The sequence below is a fragment of the Eucyclogobius newberryi genome, unplaced genomic scaffold, assembly GCF_026437365.1.
Source record: "Eucyclogobius newberryi isolate DKJ021-1_F unplaced genomic scaffold, fEucNew1.0.hap1 SCAF_10, whole genome shotgun sequence".
Taxonomy (NCBI): Eukaryota; Metazoa; Chordata; class Actinopteri; order Gobiiformes; family Gobiidae; genus Eucyclogobius; species Eucyclogobius newberryi.
In genome coordinates, this window is record NW_027315724.1 from 28945095 (window position 1) to 28966013 (window position 20919).

The 20919-nt window shown below is 42.8% G+C and overlaps 1 protein-coding gene across 3 annotated transcripts in view; it reads right to left on the reverse strand.

Annotated features, from left to right (window-relative positions):
• ets1 (v-ets avian erythroblastosis virus E26 oncogene homolog 1) overlaps positions 1 to 14832 on the reverse strand; it is a 33674-nt gene extending 18842 nt beyond the window's left edge. For 2 of the 3 annotated variants that reach the window (XM_072453591.1, XM_072453583.1), the window contains exons 1-3: positions 14718 to 14832; positions 13463 to 13561; positions 9941 to 10088 (exon numbers count right to left, since the gene is read on the reverse strand). In XM_072453591.1, coding sequence (XP_072309692.1) covers positions 9941 to 10088; positions 13463 to 13540 — 226 coding nt within the window. In that variant the 5' untranslated portion in view covers positions 13541 to 13561; positions 14718 to 14832. Of the gene's footprint in view, positions 1 to 2723; positions 2873 to 9940; positions 10089 to 13462; positions 13562 to 14717 lie in introns of those variants that run through there. The other variant, XM_072453600.1, reaches the window with a different exon arrangement.
• Positions 14833 to 20919: the final 6087 nt, after the last annotated feature.

Consider the following 20919-nt stretch of genomic DNA (forward strand, 5'->3'; position numbering starts at 1 on the left):
AGATGAAAAGGAATATCACTGAATGTGTAACTTTATAGGCATGCAACTACACTGTGTTCCACAGACACAAAACTCACGCACCACCGTGAGTCACCAACTCAAAGAATGACTGGACATTTGAGGATTGGGTTTTCTCCATTCCACAAATATGACTGTGCACAAAGAATGAATTGACCGTATTGTGTAAAGCATAACGGACTTTTACGTCACGCATTCAACAAAGGCATTCTGAAGAAATACAATGTAATTTTTGCGTAATTAGTGTAATTTATATATAACTTTTGTCACTATTCCATCACTTATTGAGAAAACTTTCAGAAAAAGAAACGTTTTAATATATAGGGGTTGTTAAACGCATGATTAGAAAACCAGAAGCAATACATGCAAACTTGAAAAGCAGGTGCTTTGACTAACAAGTTTCAGAGAAGGTATCTGGGACATTTAACAGAGCTACATCTGTGGTGATACACCAAATTCAGACAGTACCATTTTTAATGTAAACATTTAGTACAAGGTAAATGAGGAACTTTCTTGGCCATCAGTTGGCCACACCTTCGTCCTCTTTCTTTTTAAAGCCCCCCGTGCTCTCCCACTCCATTCGACATGTGCTTACCATTTAGCCGACTGCAGTTTCTGGTGCTAACACGCCTTACTTTATGACTAAGTTTTATAAGCAAAGATTAAGGCGTGTAGTCACCAGGGAAGCAGCGGGATAGGAACCACACAGTATAATGGTTTGGTGGTGTACAATAAGGGTCGATGATGGACTGATGATAAAACTTTAAAATGGTGCATAATTGTTTTGATTTCTAGAGCTGTTTAAATGGAGTTTTGATGTTGTCTGATGTCTTTCTTCCATAAGTGAGCACTTGTGGGCCTGGCACCATTGCCCTGGTCCAACAGTCATAAAGGATAATGGCACTGAACACTGAAGTCATCACGTTCTGATCAGCTAAACCCCATCAGCCTCACTTTGACACTAAACACATGAGATGAGATATGGACCTGTTTGTGCTGTTTGGCCCAGTTCATTGACAGACCACATCAAGAGTAGGCCAGCTCACCCAAACACTGTTTGCACAGCTGCCAGGCACCACACTGTAGCACACTAGCATATATTATACAGCGCTACTGACGGGCCGCTGACAAGACCAAAGCACAAACCTGATGCTTATGTAACATTTCAAGTCCTGACACCAGCTCCTCTGCCATCCCAACAAGGGAGGCACCTCAGGACAGAAAACATGAAAAGCCCACAGTCATGGCCTATGCAGCCTGAGCATGAGTGGGCAGGGAGCAAGATGCCATATAAGGGCCCTCTTACGAGCATCAGGCATGCTTGTTATAACAAACAGCAAGGCTCTGATCAGATAATGCTGTGACTCCCTCCTGCTCCTTTATGCCTCCATGCTCAGTAGGACATGCTCACAAACATTCCTGTCAGTAAGTGAACCCTGACCTGCAGGCCCAGGACAACACCAGAGGAACGTCGTAAGAGAGCTCTCAATCAACGGACCCCTCCATAAGTGTGTCACACCACCATCATGTGTGTCGTGTCACCGTCATTAATAACTCCATTTGGAATGCAGCTATGTGACTTTCATCTGTATAAAGAACATTCACATGTCTCAAAGCTGTCATAACATTAAACCTTAAGCATTCAAGAGAGGTTGTAAGGAGCAACATGTATTAATAAACACAGATTCTCAGTCAATTAAAGTTTTGGTTGTAAATGCTTTCAAATATCATGCTAATATCCAAGCAGCCAGTATTGATTTTGGCTCTTAGTACATATACGTTAGCACATATCTTAGGTCTGCAAACAACATGTCTACAAACTATCTGCTGTGTGAACTGAACAGCTCCTTGGCAGCCTCTGCTTGACCTAAGTACCCATGAGAACATGAAAGTTGGAGCCTTGCGAAATGCTTTTGCAAGACAGAGCCACGCCATGTAACTGCAGTCGTCAGCACTTTTGCAGGACTCACTGCCATTGAGTCTTTAGCCTGTGGGCCATACAAGTTTGTCCAAATGTTTCACCAACATCTGTAAAGGAACGTTGAGGATGTTTCCAAGTACACAAATCTAACAAACAGCCACCATAAAGAATCAAAAAGACAAACAGCATTACGAGGGGAACAGATGTCAGTTTTGGGGCTTCCCTGTTCTGGATAACCCTGGGGTTTTGAGCTGCTCTGACAGATCTCAGCAGTGCAGATTCATCCCCCAGCCCGCCCTGCCTGCCCTCTGAGAAACACGGGAGGGAGGGAGACAAGACCGGGGGGCCAGGAGGGATGAGAGGAGTGTACAGTGTTTAGGTTAGTCTCTGGAGACAATTCAGTCAAACTTTCAATGGCAATCAGTGAATTCATATCTCAGTTCCCCGCCGCCCTCATTTGGAAAATACCAGCTCATTGCATCTAACTCGGCTTCAGCGTCATACCTGCCTGATTCATTCAACACTAATAAGACACAGTCACGGTTGCACTTGAATATCTGTTCCCTGAGGCGCGTTTGCCTTGCGTAGTATCCACTATTGTGCAATATCCATCCTCACACAGTAACATGTTCAGAACGCTATGTGCTGTCAAAAAAAAAAAAAAGAAAAAGAAAGAAACAATTGCCGAAAACTGTTGCGATCTGACGTAGAGCAGACGCGCCGCTACAATGTTTAGATCAAACGCGGAGCGAGAGAGAAGAGAGAGTTTGCCGGGGCTACTCACCGTCCATCTTTTCAACCTTTATAATCGTTAACGTGGGCTTCATATCGACAGCTGCCGTCATGATCATCAGAGCAACGTGACTGATCGCCGCCCGCGTCCTTCGTTTATTCTAACCAGCTCAAAAAGAAAATAGAGAGAGAGAAAGAGAGAGAGAGCGCACGCGCCAGAGAGAGAGAGGAAAAACAGAAGAAGCGGCTTCCCACGTTGCGCGATCGTCCTCGTCTCACTCGCGGCGCGTCACACGAAAACTTAAACTCTTTGTCTAGGCTCTCTACCTACACCGCGTCTTTCCCTCGTTCTTTCGTTCTCACTCATAAACTCAGTCACTCACTCACTCGTCGGGCCGTATCGCTGCTGGGCGCGCTCGTGGGCGTGGCCGGGACCGGGGGGGGGGGGGGGGGGGGGGACATCTGAGAGGGGCGGGGTTCTGGAGAGACGCTCGTTGATTCACAGTTCAATTACATGGCTCCGGAGCGCACTTCCACGACTGCGCTACGATCAGGGCCAGGTCCCCGCCGTGAGAGGCTTTTCTGCCCCCCCACCACCCATCCACTCCCCCTGAGCGTCATTACGCAGCCAGAGGTCTGCGTGTTCCCGCAAATTACCACGGTTTTACAGAGATGAGAGAGCAGTTAAATGGCTCAAGAATGGGGCTTAGAGTTGCCAATGGACGATAAGCTCGTGTAACAGTAGCCCACGCTGGCGAATTGTGTCAAGAAACAGCCTGTGCGTTAATTGTCGTGCTCATTTTGTTAAAAGAAAGACAAAGAAAGGGACAATATGCCATGATTAAAAAGTAAAGCCATGCTTAAAGCTATAGGAATGGTATGTGCCCTATATTCTACACATGCAGGCACCCTCATAACTTGTAACTCAACCTCATAAACACCTCAGAGTATTTCCTGTTCACCTCATCAATAAAAACAAGGCACCTTTGCGGAGCCAACAGAATTGCCAAACTAAGTGGGGGGAATGGCAAAAGCAGAAAACTGTCACTGGGCCGATCAATGTGAATACAATTTAGCCTTGGCATAGAATTTGTGTCAGTGGCAAACGATTGTTTTCTGTCGTTGCTGTGTTTCATCATCAAAAAGCAATTAATTATTGAACATTAAATTAAGGAACTACACAGAAATAAATCCATTCAGAATAAGTTATAAATACATTCAAATGCATTCAAAATTAAGATGTGAATGTTGCTTTGAAGATGCAAAAAAAGAGTTTATTGTTTAAATTTGAACTCTACATTAAGAGCTGATTAAAAAGTAAAAAAAAAAAAAAGTTATGTTGTAAACTTTCAAATAAGGGTATGAAGGGATATTTCTGCACTTTGTTGACTCATTTTACAAACCTTTCACATTTGTCTGGCAATCAAACCCCAACTAATTAATTTAAAGACATGTTTTAACACTTGTCTGTTGGATTTACATAATATCGTCTGACTATCGGAAGACTCCAAAAACAAAAGAACATAAAATTTAAAATTTTTGTCAATATTGCCCACCATATTATTCAGATAACTTCATAAATAAGTACAGCATAACACTCTCATGATTGTTTTTGTTTGATAACCTATTTGTTTATATGGTTCCACTGTCATGAACTGTTCTTCCATCTACAGTATGTATTTCTAAATGAGATAATCTGGCAGGAGGATGGGGAGCCAGGGATATTGATTGGCCATGGATTTTTTTTAAACCTGCGGTACATCACTGGTTCCATTAGCCGGGCCTGGATCAGGTTACACTCTGGCCTGATCGGAGCCTCCTCATCTGGGAAGCTGCTGCTCTGCACTGCACTGGTGGTTGTTCTGCGGTGGGAGCGAGCATCTTACAGGCAGAAGAATAGACAAAAGCACTTCAGACTTGAGCTCTGCCAGTATCTCTTCTCACAGTATGAGCCTTTTTGTTTCTAATGAACTCGTTCGTCTCTTTTACAAGGACCAGTCCTAAGCCCTCACATTGGAGGAGCCTCAGGGCAGCCGCTCATCTTAATGACAAGAAATTATCAATGGCATCAATGTGGCCCTCCTTCTTTACAAATGGAAAAACCCCAATTCAGAAATAAACCCATAAATAATTAAAATAATAAATTAAGAAACTCAAATTCCAAACAAATATCCGCTCCGTCACCTAGCAACCAAGACTCGCTGCTTATGCTAACCCCAAGCAAATTATGCACATGGACGTATTAAAAAGAGCACGCCCCAATGATAAAATATTCTGACTTTGAGCCCAAGATATTTTGTCTGAAACAATGTTCAGTTCTTGTAAAATATAACTGTGATAACTGTCAAAATGATCTAGAAGTTTCAACAAAAGTAATGAAATATGCCGTCTTAATTTTATTTTTATTTTTTTAAGCTTGTTTGTCACGTTCACAACGTCTCACTTATGGCAGTCAGCATAAACCATAATTAAGACATAATTTGTCTTACTCCCACCCCGATTCATTAGCTTAAGCGGTTGCTTTTATATTAATATGTTACAGAAAACACGTAAAAACTAACAATTTACAGTTAAAACATTGTGTACTTAAACGTTTTCCTCCACTGTCGGGAGGTGCCGTTTCGCTTTGTCCGTTTTAAAAACATCTGACTAGCGCCGTTCAGTGCATTGTGGGATATACAAGGCCGCAAAGTGTGCTAAAACATGGCATTCGTTCAGGGCTGATCTTCGTGGAAACGCAGGCCACATTGGTTGGCCGCATTTGTGGGCTGCATGAAATGGGACAGTCTCGTCTTGCAGGAAGTGACGCAACCAGCCTTCAAATGTAGCCGTTGGAGCATGCAGATCCCGAATTCAGACACAGCAGTTGTTTCCCTTTCCAACATGATGCATTGGGTTCGTGCCTGTGATTGGAGGCCCTCAACAACAACAACGTTTCTGGTTGGCTGCCGCTTTCTGGTCCCTAATTGGCTGGGGCCTCTCCACACCTGGGCATCCAACAGCCACACCTATATAACGAAGGCTGTTGCAACTGTCTCGGGCTGCTGGCCTTTGTGGCCACTATGTGCCATCCATGTGTGTGTCTCCAGTTTGTCTGTGGTGGCAGCACCTGACTTTGTGTCTTTTGAGACTCTTTGTTGTGCATCTCCTTTTAAGTTGTCACTTCGATTCTGTTCATATATGAGTTTTGATTAATTTACCTTCATCTTGCAGAGCCTAACAACACTACCTTCCCTCTGTGGAACCTGCCATTTCAGCAGTCTCCCATCCAAGTACTAACCAGGCCCATCTCTGCTTAGCTTACGAAATCTGACAAGTTGTTTGGCCAAAAGTTATCACGTATTTGTATAACTATTATGTAAATGACAGGAGCTTTGGCTCTTGTTTACAATATGGTTGCTAGGTAACCATTATAGAATTACCCCTAACTATGTCACATATGCTGATCATGTCCAACCAGGCAGTAAAATAATTAAATTAGTCAAACTGTGGGAAAATGGGTACATCTGTAATAAATTATTGTGTATAGACTATACATTTCAGTGAAATGTCTAGTGTAACCTGCCATATGCAGCTCTTGACACTTGTCCCAGATCAAAGACCCAAACAGATCAAATACACATACAGGTTTCAGAGCCTCTTTTCTTTGCTGTTGTTGCCATGGTGTTGACAGTTATTTGGTTTCTCTCATTTGCGTGCTTCTCTGCAGCACTCTCTCACTGCTCCCCGCTCTCTCAGTCTGCCACATCTGTGTTGTGGGCCTGTCTATAATCTTTAGATGTCACTATCACACCTGCTACTTTCAGTGAGTTAACCCAAAAGGTTAGCCCATTTAGAGTCAGTCTCACATCTGTCAAAGCAAATCTTCTGTTTATGCATATGAGCTCACAAGGTTAAGTTTACTATGGACAGAAGGTATTAGATTCTCAGAGCACAAGTAAACTGGTGGAGGTGTGTGTTATAAGGCCAGTCTCAGAGGTAGACAGAGCGGAACAGTAAAACAGTGTCTGTGGCGGACGCTGTGCGACGGTGCCACAGGCTGGATCTCTCCTGCTGAGATCAGAGCCTTCTCAGGGACAGTGGGAGCTCAGTGTTCTGCCTCTATCCGTCTACAATAAATGTGTTTTACATACACAGGCCTAAATGTATGTGTGGGTACATGCATGTGTCATTTGATTGTGCACATGTAAGTGCACGGGGAATGTAACGGGGCCTCCCTGAACAAAGGCTCAGCTCTTTTCTGAACAATTAGCTTCGCTAAAAAGGACATCTCTTCCTCCATTAGCAGCACCACGTGCCCCCCATCACTCCGTTGTGCAGATAATTCAATTATCCCCACCCCCCTTAGAGCCACTCAGCCTTTAGACCTCCCTCTGCTTGTCCTGCCCTGCCTCAATCACTCCCACTCTGTTAGCACTCACTCTCTGATAACAATACAGTCCCTGTGGGTGGAAGTAAGCAGCAGCAGCAGTTTATTATGGAATAACTTTGACATTGGGAGAATATATAGTGTAAAACCAGTCTTATTATATTCCATAGTAGATAATAATCTAATAATTTCTCCAGTCCCACACTCATTGTTGTAAAAGTCTGTGAATCTCAAAATGTAAATGTTAAAACAATAGGCGCCCCTGGGAGGACTCATTAAAGCGGCACCTTTCCTGATGAGCTGGCATGTGTTGCATCACTGGCCGTCAGTGATTGCACACATTTCAGAACTGCCTGTTCTCCAGCTCCAGTGTGTAATTAGTCACTGCACTATCAAGAGGAACTTACCACAGTAACACTTCCTAGAATCTAAGTGCTATGCCGAGGTTTATGGAGGGGCTGAATAGTTTACAATTACAAGAATTTAGAGTAAAAAGTCAAAAAGGAATTGTGAACAGATTGCATTATCTGAACCTTCATGCTGTGGCCCATTCCTTCAGTGTTGTCTGTCTTCTCCATGTTTCCACTCTTGTTTTGTTTTATTGTTGGAGGGGGAAGTGTGCAGAGGCCTGATTAGCATCACTGTTTCCTCCTTTCCCATAACCCCTCAGACCCCCGCAGGCTGCCTGTTTACTTTTAGAAATAAAAAATGGGCCTGCACCCGTGAGGACGTGCCCCTCATCAGAGCCCACAACCCCGGCCTGTGTCCCCCCCTTCAAGGCTACTTGGTTTGGGATCCTCCTCCGCCTGTCCTGGTCCTGTTGTGTTCCTTCCCCGTCCTCAGAACTGTACACCCGCCACTCGCCACATAACACCCCTCCTCTTCTCACTGTCCAGCTGTCAAATCACATCAAATAAAACCGATGGTCCCTGAGTGCCAGATCACAGCTGTGTCCGTAAATGGGATTTTCTTTCAAATGTACAGTGAACTTATGAGAGTTTACGGAACTGAATGGGAGGATACTGTAACACAATATGCGTCAGAGAGCCGGGTGTGAATTTAGTGAATGGGTTTGCGTTTCTCCATTGTGTCCACTGGGGGCTGTGCTATCTCAGAACATGCAACACTTTCACATTAAACGTTCACAAAGCCATTTACAATTGGAGAGGTGGATGGTGACGATCATGGTTAGCGTAAACTTGACCGTGTCATGGCTGTTGTCAGGAAGCTTTGTGTGACATTGGGCTCTCAGCCAAACATGCAATGGCCATACTGTATCTGATATCTCTATATCACAGCTGTACTCTTTCTCCACACACCTAGATGAAGTGTGTTTCCATAAAAATATTAAGTTACTCTCTAATGGGACTTCACTGAATGTTGCCTATGCAAAGCAATACAAGCAAATTGCAAAAATGAGCAACAGGTTCGAGTGACATGAGGAAAAAAAATGAAAGAATCCGTTTTTAGAGCCTGGATTCATACAGAATATTTATCCTCTCATAGGTTACGCTTCATTGTGATTGGGTAAATCTGCCAGTCAATCATAGTGAGCAGGACAGAGGCTAACACATGAGAGAAGTGGGAGGAAAAGGTATGATTATGTTTCAGCAGAACGCTTCACTGAACTGAAGATAAGATAATAGCATTGCACAATTCAAAAATAGCTGATGAATAGAAATATACAATACAAATAAAAAAAAACTAAAAACTAATACAAAAATCCCAATATATTGTTCATAATTAAGCATTTATTGTTTGTGAGTTTCTCTTGATCAAACCTAAAAAAACAAGCATCTTTAATAAATGGTTCAGATCTAACATGTGTCAGTCATTTCAAACTGAAGAAAATTAAATGCTTGCCCTAGAGGAGGCTTTCATACTAAAAAAACATACACAAAAACTCCATAGTGTGCATGTGTTAGGAGGCTGAGAAAAGGGTCAACATTGGGTCATTTTTTTCCACTTGATTCTATGTTTATGTCGACAGTTTTGTGCTGGGAGCAACTTTCCAAAGGAGTGTGTCCGTGGCAACAAACATGAGCAAATCTCATCAAATCCTCACTCGCTTCTTACACACACACACACGCACGCACACACACACACGCACGCACGCACGCACGCAGGCACACACACACACACACACACACACGCGCACGCACACACACACACACACACACACATACTCACTTAAAACAAATTTAGGCCCCCCTTCTATCTCTCCAGGGACTAAACTAGAAGCTTGGGAAAAAAGATGGCTGTCTTTTGCATCCAACTTTTGGAGGTGCCCTTTACACCCAAACAATCTATCCCACTGGCACATGCCCCAGTCTTGCAATACTCAATTCATTTTTGAAGACAAACACAGGCAATTGTACTTCGAGGGACAAGAAACTATGCAGAGAATTGGAAGGTCCAGAATGTGCGATGTCCAAATAAGAAGAACGACACAAGCAGAAAAGGGAGTAGAGGTCTGGTGAAGACATTGGCCTCTGGGTCAGCAGCAGCCCCCATGCAGAAGACACACAATCATATTTTGGACTGAGAGCATGTGAGCCTGGGTCAAAAGAGGAACTTAAATATGTCCGTACATTTGGGATGAATGCATGACTAATAATCAAATGAGCGTTCCCGTAAGTAATTTGATTGTGTTTATTGTTACACATAAATCTTTATAAAATGAAGTGTTAGCCTGTCAGCCTTTGAAACATTCCCTAATTTCAACGTAAAGTGATTTAATTCCAAATTGCATTCTAATAGAGTAAAAATCTATTTGCTGCAAGAGGTGACAAGAAACTATAGTTTGTCTCATCATATTCAGGATAGCTCAGGGAAAGTGGGCAGATTGTCACAGGCACAATTCTGAAAGAGAAGTATATTCCTGGCTGGGCCTGGCTTACCTGTAGTGCACAAGTCGTGTCCATTGGGCACCTCCTGTGATGGGACGTCCTGGGGATAGATGGGCTGTGAGGGGTAACAATGCTGTTGGGGGTGCACCACTCCAGGCATCTGGGTGATCGGTCCTGCTGCCACACCTCCACTCTGCCGCTTAAAGCAAACATGTATGTACTTAGCATGTGTTAGAGATAATACTAACATGACCATATACCAAACATGCTATTGTAAACTGTACATACTGTATATAAAGCCAGTGGAAAACTGTACAACCAACTGCAACTGTTCTTTCTGCCTGAAAACCACAGATATTCCATCTAGCCAACACTAATAATAGCCTGTGCTCAAGTTTGCTCTTGTTTTGACTAAATTATGTATCATTGTTGACTAAAGTATGCATCATTGTTGACTAAAGTATGCATCATTGTCAAACAGATAACCTCTGCAGCTATTTGACGCACTGACTTTATCTCTCTGTGTTTTGATTCTGTTTATCACATGATCGGCCACATTAGAGGTCACAGAGAGGGAAGTCTGAACTCAGCACTCCGCATGGACCACAGATATATCCTCCAACACTTCCTCCAATTCCTCCGGGGGGGATCCCGAGGCGTTCCCAGGCCAGCTGAGAGACACAGTCCCTCCAGTGTTTCCTGGTTCTTCCACGGGGCCTGTTCCCGGTGGGACATGCCCGAAACCCCTCCCCAGGGAGGCGCCCAGAAGGCATCTGAACAGATGCACGAGCCACCTCAGCTGGCTCCTCTCGGCGTGGAGGGGCAGCAGCTCTACTCCGAGCTCCTCCCATGTGACTGAGCTCCTCACCCTATCTCTAAGGGAGCACCCAGCCACCCGGCGGAGGAAACCCATTTCAACGGTTTGTATCCGCAATCTTGTTCTTGCGGTCATTACCCAAAGCTCATGACCATAGGTGAGGGTAGGAACGTAGACCGACCGGTAAATAGAGAGCTTTGACTTTCGGCTCAGCTCCCTCTTCACCACAACGGTCCGATGCAGCGACTGCATCACTGCAGCCGCTGCACCGATCCGCCTGTCGATCTCACGTTCCATCCTTCCCTCACTCGTGAACAAGACCCCGAGATACTTGAACTCCTCCACTTGGGGCAAGGACTCCCCACCCACCTGGAGAGGGCAAACCACCTTTTTCCGATTGACAACCATGGCCTCGGATTTGGAGGTGCTGATTCTCATCCCAGCCGCTTCACACTCGGCTGGGATGAGGCAGAGGTGATACTTGATACAGGTGATACAGGGCTCTAGTGCTGAGTGCGGGTGGGTGGGTCAGCTGTTTTACCGAAGGAGGGGAAGGTCCACAGCAGGCTGTGTGTAAAGCTCTGTGTGCTTTTGTCTGCTATTTAGTTATAATGTATGACACCCATGGTATCATCAACATGTTAAATTAAATTCAATTGCAATACTGATCTAAAACCACTCAATACAAAAACAAGTCTGCTTACTTATGGTACTACACCCTATTGAGCTGCATTTGTGCAAAAATGGGCTACCCAACGCTGCCAAATTATACATACGTTCCTGTTTAAGAAATTTAAATTGCAGAGCAAAATAAGTAAAGGGCAAGTGGGCATGCATTGGTGGGGAATCTGGGTAGTGGAGAAATGGGGACTGAGGGAGCAATGGCTTCTTGTTCGCAGGAGAATAAAGATTACTCAAATATACTGAGTGGTGAGGAGGGAAAAAATCATAATGCACATATAGATCTCCTTTAAGGTACTCTTTCGATCATGGGCAAAAGGTGAACATTTTTGCATGTATAATGCCACGCCTGTGAATAATAGTTTAATTTCTGCGTTAGCTTTTAGTTTTTGCTGCTGTATGGATAGGCAATCCCACACATGGATGTTCATATGTTAAATACAGAAGTAATGCAGACTTTAATAGCATCACAGACTTCACAGAGCTTCAGACGGCACCCAGAAATCGTCCATGTGCGCTGCTTGTAATGTGACCCCATAGACGCATTTACCCCTAAACAACACAGCAGTTTGTATATAAGTCTGTGCACTGTTTACTATTGATTTTAGCACCTCTCTACAAATCTTTGTTCTCATACACATTCAGCATAATAAAACTGACTGTATTACTTCAGTCTCTACATTTGACTGATAACACATGTAAATTCAAAGGGAAGCGACCCAAGTTCACCTATTGACCGATGTAGCCACGGTACATTGTGGTCTCAAATTTTAAAGCCAAACCCAAGCACCTGAGCCAATTAGGGGCTTGGGTGCCAGATCTCTCTGTGTTGTTCCAACCGGCCGGGGCGGGGTTGCCATTTGCATATAACCCCAGTCTCTTATCCTAATGTGCCACAGCTCTGCATACAAATTGAGGCATTTATTTTGCCGCTCCTTGGCCTTCACCTTTCGAACGCTCACCTGACAGGAATCCCAATGTTCCCAGCTACCAGTGACTCTCTATTCAGCCGATTCATTTGGAAGTATTTAACACGGTGTATAGTGTTCATGCAAACTGGCTTGTGCAGAGGCAGAGCACAGTGCAGGTGGCAGAGCTGTGAGAAGTATTCACTAGAGTCAGTTTGTACCCCGAGTGGGATCGGTTAAAGGGGCAGAAGATCACTAAATGTTCTTGATGTTTACATTTGTATGAGCATAAGAGAAGTTGGCAGTTGTGTAATAAAGGAAAGTTCAAAAGGGCAATTTCCCAGCCTTTGGAGAAAGACGGCTTGTGTCATTTTTGTTTCTTAACAGAAGTATCACGATGAGGAACATGATGTACAGGAACACGTTCAATTTCAACAGTCTACTTTTTCTCTTTTTTCATTACCTGTCAATAGTTGGATTAAAGGGTTTGAGCTTGACTATTTGCAATTAAAACAGTGGATATAGAAGTTACCATGGTGATATGCGGCAATATTCTATAGCAGTGTTTCTCAAACGCTGGTACTATTGGTGGTACCCCTCTGCAGTTTGAGTATTTGTTTGATTTTTAACATTTTCACAATTAATCCAGGAGCCGGCCAACTCCAATACGTGATTATTGCTACCTTTATCTTTTTTCCTAAGTGTAAACTTCAGGCCATTACGAGGTCAAGTCTTTTGTTTTAAAACTTATCCCTGGTTTAGTCTAATTTTAGACCACTTTAAACCCTAATTTGGACCTGATATAGTTTGAGTATAGATCACGTGAAAGTTGAAACGTCTTGATCTTCAAATCAGTTTCTAGATTACTACAATTTAATCCTTTTCTACTATTATTTTGGCTACACTGTTCTATAGTCGCGCAATTGTTTCCATTGCATAAAAATTATAGTTTGAAAACAGAAACCCTGAGTAACACATTGAGATCATACAGACTCTTTTGCAACAACTGACCAGAAATCAGTGACAGATGCCAGAGTTAAAACATGAAAACAGAAGCCGTACAAGCGCACAGATTCACATAGTTACACATGGATAAAGAGCTTAGGGCCCTGTGGTAGGTCGTCCAGTCTGTGTTAAAATGGCGATAATTTATGAGGAGGGTCTTACCAGTGCACCCAGGCGGTCGCAGGGGTGAAGGGCCGGGTAGGAAGAAACTGGATCCATGTAGTAACTCATGGTGGACATCTTGGTCAGGAGGAGCAGCGCCTGGCCAAAGGATCAACAAAAGTCAAGTCACCTATAAACTCTCAGACACACCCTGTTTAGACTCAGACATCAGTAGCTTAAATATATGACAGTGATTTAAAAAACAGGCTGGTTTTAGAATACTTCAGAAAATGTGGCTTTTTAAAATATTTGTGCATTTTCAAACTGAAATGAACAGATCAAAAGAGTTTGTAAATCTACTGTCTGTGCCAAAAGTGAACTGTGCTCTCGCAAACCTGTTGTAATATTAAATTATTATTTATTTTTAATTTGTACGGACCTTGTGATTTATGACTTGAATAATCAGGATTATCAATTAACCGAATAATCTTGACATCCCACTAAACAGTACATGCCACCTTTCCCAAAACTCTAAATAACAAATTGATAAATAAATAAATAAGAGATAAATCAATAAAGAAATAAAGAAATGCCCTTACACTGATCTGCTCTCACCCCCTCCCACAAATGCATACACATAACCAAACTCCTATCTACGCTACATTTCTAATCACGTGGGCTTTAAACAGTTTACACAGCAAAGAGACTATGGGCAGTGTGATGGCTCCTTACAGAGTACAGTTACTCCTCCTTCTGCCCCATTCATATGTAAAATCTTTTGGAGCATCTAGTCAGTGGCAGCTGTTGACAGGCTGCAGAAATGATATGCCAGTGCCTCAATGCGTGCAGATGTTCAGCTTCTCAAAAAGACTCTTACAGCCCCGAAAAGCCTTGGCATACAACGTGAATAATGTGCAAATCAGTTCAATCCTCCATACGCATGGCTCAAGGAAAGTAGCGGGAAAAAAGCGCAAAATGGGAAAGTGAATTTATGACTAATCATGCAGGAGTAAGTCGTGCTTTACATTAATAAGAAACGTGCCTATAATCGCTCATTTAACTCCATATAGGCTATACGTGTCTAATGCTAATTCAATGCACTGGGAATGGGAAATGTCTGCATGGCATGATGAGTAGCGCACGCGGATTGCAGTAAAAAGCGCACTTCAGCGCACACATTCAAAAGGGAGACGCAAACCAAACTTTATTAACTCCGCTCGTCTTTTTTACGCATCTAGTCGCCCCTTTACCGCATGCAATTACGCGTATTGTCCCATCAGCTCATGCACGTTCACGTTTAAAAACTTTAACTTACCTAGTGGACTTGAGGGAGAGGTTGGAGCGAAGTGGGAGCGCAGGCAGGGGGAGTGTGACAGCTGAGGAGCGGAGCAGTGCTGAGATGCGCCTACCTGCTCGCAGCCTCGAGTCCCACAAAGGAAGGAATTGTTATGCACACTTTTAGTCCCTCCCTCCATCGTACGGTGATCCTCTCCAAATCCTTCTTTCCCCACTGATGTTTTCTTTTAGATTTGGAACAAGTTTAGCTTCTTTACAACAGGTGAATCGTTATTTTAGGCTTTTTAGATCTTATTGGCTCAATTCGATGAATAGGAACTACATACAGCTAATTGACTTGCAAAAAAAAAAAAAGTACTTCATTGTTTTATTTCCTTTCCAGAAGGAGGAATTCAAAGAAAAAAGGAGGAACCGAAACATCCCACAATCTGTTCAGAGAAAATGAAATCATAACACTACCACATTGTTTGTAATACCTACACTTTAAGGCATATGTTTCATTTTGGCTGTCTGTATCTTCTGCTGTTTGGGCGATGGAGCAACACAATCTGGTTAAAACAGGCTCAACGTAACCTACAGCAGATGTAAGCATCAAAATCAATTTGTCTCATGTTTTACAAGAATGCACACAGAGATTGCTGAATATTTATTTACTTTTTTTTTTTTTTTTTTACCTGGTTATCATAGAATGTTACCAACGGCTTAAATCCAACTGTGATCTGGTGCATGCAGGGGCACCGATTAAGGCAGTGACAGAAAGGCTGACCATTCTTCTGCGAAATGAGATGTTCAGCATGAGATCTACAAGATGCTGATGTCTATCCAGAGTTTATCTGTTCATTTGCGTTTATACCGCTGTGTTTGTTTATTTATTTCCTCATGGATGACTCACAAACCGAGCACTGCAAAAGCCAACTTTACTCAACAAAGTCAGACAGTCAAGGGTGATGTTGATGCTATAGGCCGTGTCAATTAATCCAAATGAATGAAACTAATAAAACACGTCTAAACAATTTGCATTTGACTTTCGTGTGTACCTTTTCTGGACTGTTCTTTGTGGTTATGTTTGCATCAAGTTAACGTTACTTTTCACCAGTACTTTTACAGTAAAGATAATGCAATTCACATAATTGATAACAATCAGCCATCTACACAACACATCTACAACATCTATAACATCTACACAAAATTCATGGGATTGGATGAACGTTTTACAGTGCAAATAGCAGTGTGTTTCTTTCTTCTTCCTTATCAGCACTCAACACTTGTGAGTCATCCGAAACACCTTGTGACTCCATGATAATGCTCTGACCCATTTGTTTGAATTAGAAAGTGCACGGTTCAAACTACCTGTCAGCCACTGCTCCCAACAGTAAATCTTCAAACTGGTGGGGGCCCGTGTGTGCGTATGTGTGTGTGTGAGAGTGTGTCTATCTAAGGGAGGGTCAAGTCCAAGGTGAGAGGCGTGAAGAAGAGCCATAAGAGGCTCCAGGGACTGCAGTTTCTCAAGTCCTGGTCGCTGCTCCCATTGTGTGAGCGTCAAGGCCCTCATGGGACACAGATGGGCAGCACGTCCAGGGGCATCAGCCCCTGGAAAGCTGTGACTTATGGACATGTGGACAGACAAAATTGAATAAAAGCGAGATGAATGCGATCCAGATCTGTAGCCAATGCCCTGGCAATGTTGTTTCAATTAAGTGGATCAGCGGTTCAAAGGCTATAGGGCCTGATATACGCCCGCGCCACATGAAGCTACTATCATCACTCTGCCCCCCTGCCTTCACCTCTCTGTGATGGCGCTAACTTTTATCAATTTATAGAGCCAAATTCTGCACCGTTTTGTGTTTTACATTACACACATAATTGACCATTTTCCACACAGATTTTTTTTGAGAATTATGGTCTTTAGGTCTGGTCTTTAATCCAGGTTTAGTCTTTGGCTGTATTATTTTTTTATGTGTAGCATGGGCAAGTGTGAACACCACATCAGGGAACTTATACACCAAGGTTTAGATTTGTTGTATGTGTATTATTGTACAGGAAAATATGGACAGAACATAAGAAGAAAGGCTATGCTTTTGGTGCTATTTTAGAGCATAATGTAGATAATGTAAGGTATAATGTTTTAGTTGGTGTTCTGATTTCTGATAGATCTATTTTCAACAGTAAAACCCTTTTTTTCCACAATCTCAATTTGGACCCTCCAAAGATAGCTCTGACAGGTAATATTAATGACCTTTTATTAGCATCATCCTGATTGCTGCAGATTTTTGGAAGAGCGAGAAATGGAGACAGAAGAGGAACGAAAAAAAGATGGAATGGGATATAATATGGAAGTCCTCCGCCCACCACTTCTCAGGAGATCGCCTCTCTCTTTGATAGCTTGCCCGAATCTCTTCCTCTCATACAAACTGCCCTGCAGATGTTGTTGCTGTACGCCGACTACAAAGAAGGAGCCCTTTATGAGAAGAACATCTATTTTTGGACTCACTGTTTCCGAGATGTGGCGCTGAGCAAGAGGAGCGCGGGCCCAATCTCGCTGCTGCTGAAAACTTTGGTCTTATTCTCTGCCCATCATATTTTTAGATTAAAGCGCTGCTATTATGAATGAAAAGAACATGTAATATGTATGACAGTATCAATAAGGGATCTCAGTGGTAAGTCTGATAGGCCAGGTTGATATTGGCACCAGCAGAAAGCGCTCCACAAATCACAAAAAGACCTTCTCCACAGACATGGAGAAGGTCTTTAGCTTGAGCTTTATTCATTCAGAAAAGTTTGAAGACATTTAATGCATTTGCCTTTTATATAGTTACAACCGTGTATAATTATTTTTATAATTTGGACATTTTAAAATAACTTCATATAAAAAAAAGTCACCATCAACGTCATCAAACTTCATCAAGTGCTGCACTGCATTATGAAAAGAGTACAGTGGATGTGTATGTGTGTTGGAGAAAAGTGGATTTTCAGAGAAATTGGAAAAATGGTCTTGAACGCAGGCGAAAAAGAATACTCAAACGTGCATGAATCACTCTAAATACAACTTCAAATGGATAAATGAGACAAATGAACAGGGTTAAAAGCACTTTAAAACCATTTTGCCTCTTTAAGTCACTCATCCAAAGCCTTTTGACAGTAGAGGATAGTTGGAGCTGCCTATGTGATTAACAGTTCAACTTTTTAGCCTTATTTGTGTTAGTCCACACTTAGAACTATGGTCCTTACTTTAGTTGTAATTATGAATTCTGGTTCTAGTTGGAAGTACTTGGAAAGCCAAATATTTTTTTTAAGTATTAAGGTGTGAAAAGAGTCTCACTGGTATTTTATAGTTGCTCACTATTTTTTGTAATAATAAATATATCGGGTCAAAAGGTCCCAGGGTTTGCCCTTAGGGTTAGCAACCCAGCAAATACGGCAGGATTTAGTCTCATATCATAGCCAACACAAAGAGAAACATTAATAAACAACCATTCACTCTCACCTTAAATTATCCAGCCCCTGTTAGAAGTACTTTCATTTAGTGCTAAGTCACCCATCTACACCCAGAGAACTGTGACTTTGTTGTTCTGTTGACGATGAAGCAGGGGTTTTGGGGGTCATATTAGTTCTTAATATTATCTTTAATTAAAGCACCAATCCCTCAACCGAGTTGTCCAAATAGCCTGGAATAGGCCCTGTAAATCAGACAAACATCCTCCATATTTGATGGGTTGAGAGTGCACACTATAGCCTCCAGATGGTTTGTGTTTCTCAAGCCTTTCACTGGGGATGGTATGGGACAGCGATCCTCTGTTTGAGTGTGCCTCTTGACAGAACGAGCTCCTCTGAATCACATGGTGGGCTGCTGGACTGGTGCCTAGGTTCACATTTCCTCCTCTTCTTTCCTAAACTTTCCTCATGTAGAGCACAAAAACATTTTTATGTAGAAATGGAACAGCGATTTGTTATAAAACTAACCCATTTAAGCAGAAGATTTTTCGGGGAATTTGTCCCACTGAACAAGTAAATGAGCATGAGTAGGCCATATTGTTTATTCCCATTGGTGCTTTTTAATAAACATCTGTCGGGTAGGTACTGTCAAGTTAGCCTCAATCTTAGGAAAAGATTTGTAATACTCAAGCCCAAAAAAGCAAAAAAACTGCTGATATGATCAATCAATCAATAAAACTGTATTTGTATGGGACTTTCCGTCAGCCAAAGGGTGCACAAAGTTCACACAAGCAACAAAAACAATACAAAAAGATATATAGACATTAAAAAAATGTCAAATGCCCACCTAAAGAGATGTTCCTTAAGATGTGGCCAAAAGAATGACAGTTCAGTCATGGACCACAGTTCAGTAGGAAGGCCATTACAGAACCTGAGAATATTTTCCATGTACAGTATAAAAAGCAGTTTGGATTAGAAAATCAAAAACAATCAGAGGTGTTACAATTGATGATGGGATGGAACATAAAATCCCTTGTTAAGAGCGAGAAAGAGAGAGAAAGAGAAAAAGAGAAAAAGTGATTGACTTTCTAATAGGCAGCAGAGAATGAAAAAATAAATAAAAATACAGTTGAAAAAATAATGTCTTTGCCCCAATGCTCTGTGGTAAGGACAAGATGAGAGTATTTCCAGATGAAAGTGGAAAAGGGCTGAAGCGGAAGGGAGAGTACGAGATGCTAAGTCCAACGTGCCCTGGTTGATATGCTGTTGGCCCGGCGCCAGTATCCTCCCCTCCTCGAGTCCCACAAACACACAAACACGCCACCCACCGCCTATCTGACCCACACTCCCCCAACACCAATACAGCTCTCTAGTGGCGTCGGCCCTCCACTATTCCTCTTCATTAGTGACCTGAACAAGACGCTTGTCATGTAATTAACCAAGACGTTTTTCAGGACGGTTGTGAAACATGCTCTCATTAAAGAAGTGTTGGAGTGAGTAGAACAAGGTGGGAGAGGTGGAAACAGGCCTGGGAAGCAGTTTATGCTAAAAGAGCAGAGATGACTAATCAGCGACACAGATAGAGTGAACTTTGCAATGGAAAAATGTGGCCGGTTTACTGTGTTGGTAATTAGTAAAGTGTTGGAAAATCTTGACAATAAATACAGTTTAATTTTGTAAATTGCATTGTACCTTCAGAGTTTATTATACTGGATTTGTGATCTTTGGTGACACTTGGTGCATTCTTCAGCTGGAATCAGAATCAGAAAAGGCTTATTGCCATTGCTAATGAACAGAATTCACAAACATAGGAACTTGCTTTGGTGATTCGGTGCAACATAAAACAATGAACAATGATAAAACAACCTATTATCCAAAAGGGCTTGCATTAAAGAAAAACAATTCATATAAAAATAAAATAGGCTTAATGTGTACATAAAATTTACAGTTGAATTTACAGATTTAGTGTAGAAATTGAACAGTGCAGTGAGTGATTGATTAAATTAGTTAAAGTGACAAGTGTTTAAGAAGTGTTCATGAGTCCAAAGGCAGAGGGAAAGAAACTGTTCTTGTGACGGGAGGTTCTGGTCCGGATGGACCATAAGCCTTCTGCCTGAGGGGAGTGGCCTCCGGCCAGAGGGGAGTGGCTCAAATAGTACGTATCCAGGGTGATATATAGACTATTTGGCATCAGCTGCGCTGGCAGCTTGACTTTCTTCAGCTGCCGCAGAAGGTACATCCTCTGTTGGGCCTTCTTGATAAGGGAGCTGATGGTGAGCTCCCACTTGAGGTCCTGGGTGATGGTGGTGCAGAGGAAGCGGAAGCGGAAGCGGAAGCGGAAGCGGAAGGAGTCTACGGTGGTGATGGGGGATGCATAGTGAGGGGGCCTTAGGGGCTGAGGCGTTCCTGAAGTCCAGGATAATCTCCACTGTCTTCTGTGCATTGAGCTCCAGGTTGTTGGCGCTGCACCAGGACACCAGCCGGTCCCTCCTGTAGGCAGACTCATCCTCGTCCGAGATGAACCTGAAGAAGGTGGTGTCGTCCGCAAACTTAATCAGTTTTACAGAGTCTTGGCCGGAGGTGCAGCAGTTTGTGTACAGGGAGAAGAGCAGAGGAGAAAGTACACAGGCCTGTGGAGTCCTGTGCTGGTAGTCCGAGTGTGTGAGACATTCTTCCCCAGCCGCACACACTGCCTCCGATCCGTCAGGAAGTCAGTGATCCACCTGCAGGTGGGGTCGGGCACGTTGAGCTGGGAGAGCTTGTCCTGGAGAAGAGCAGGGAGGATGGTG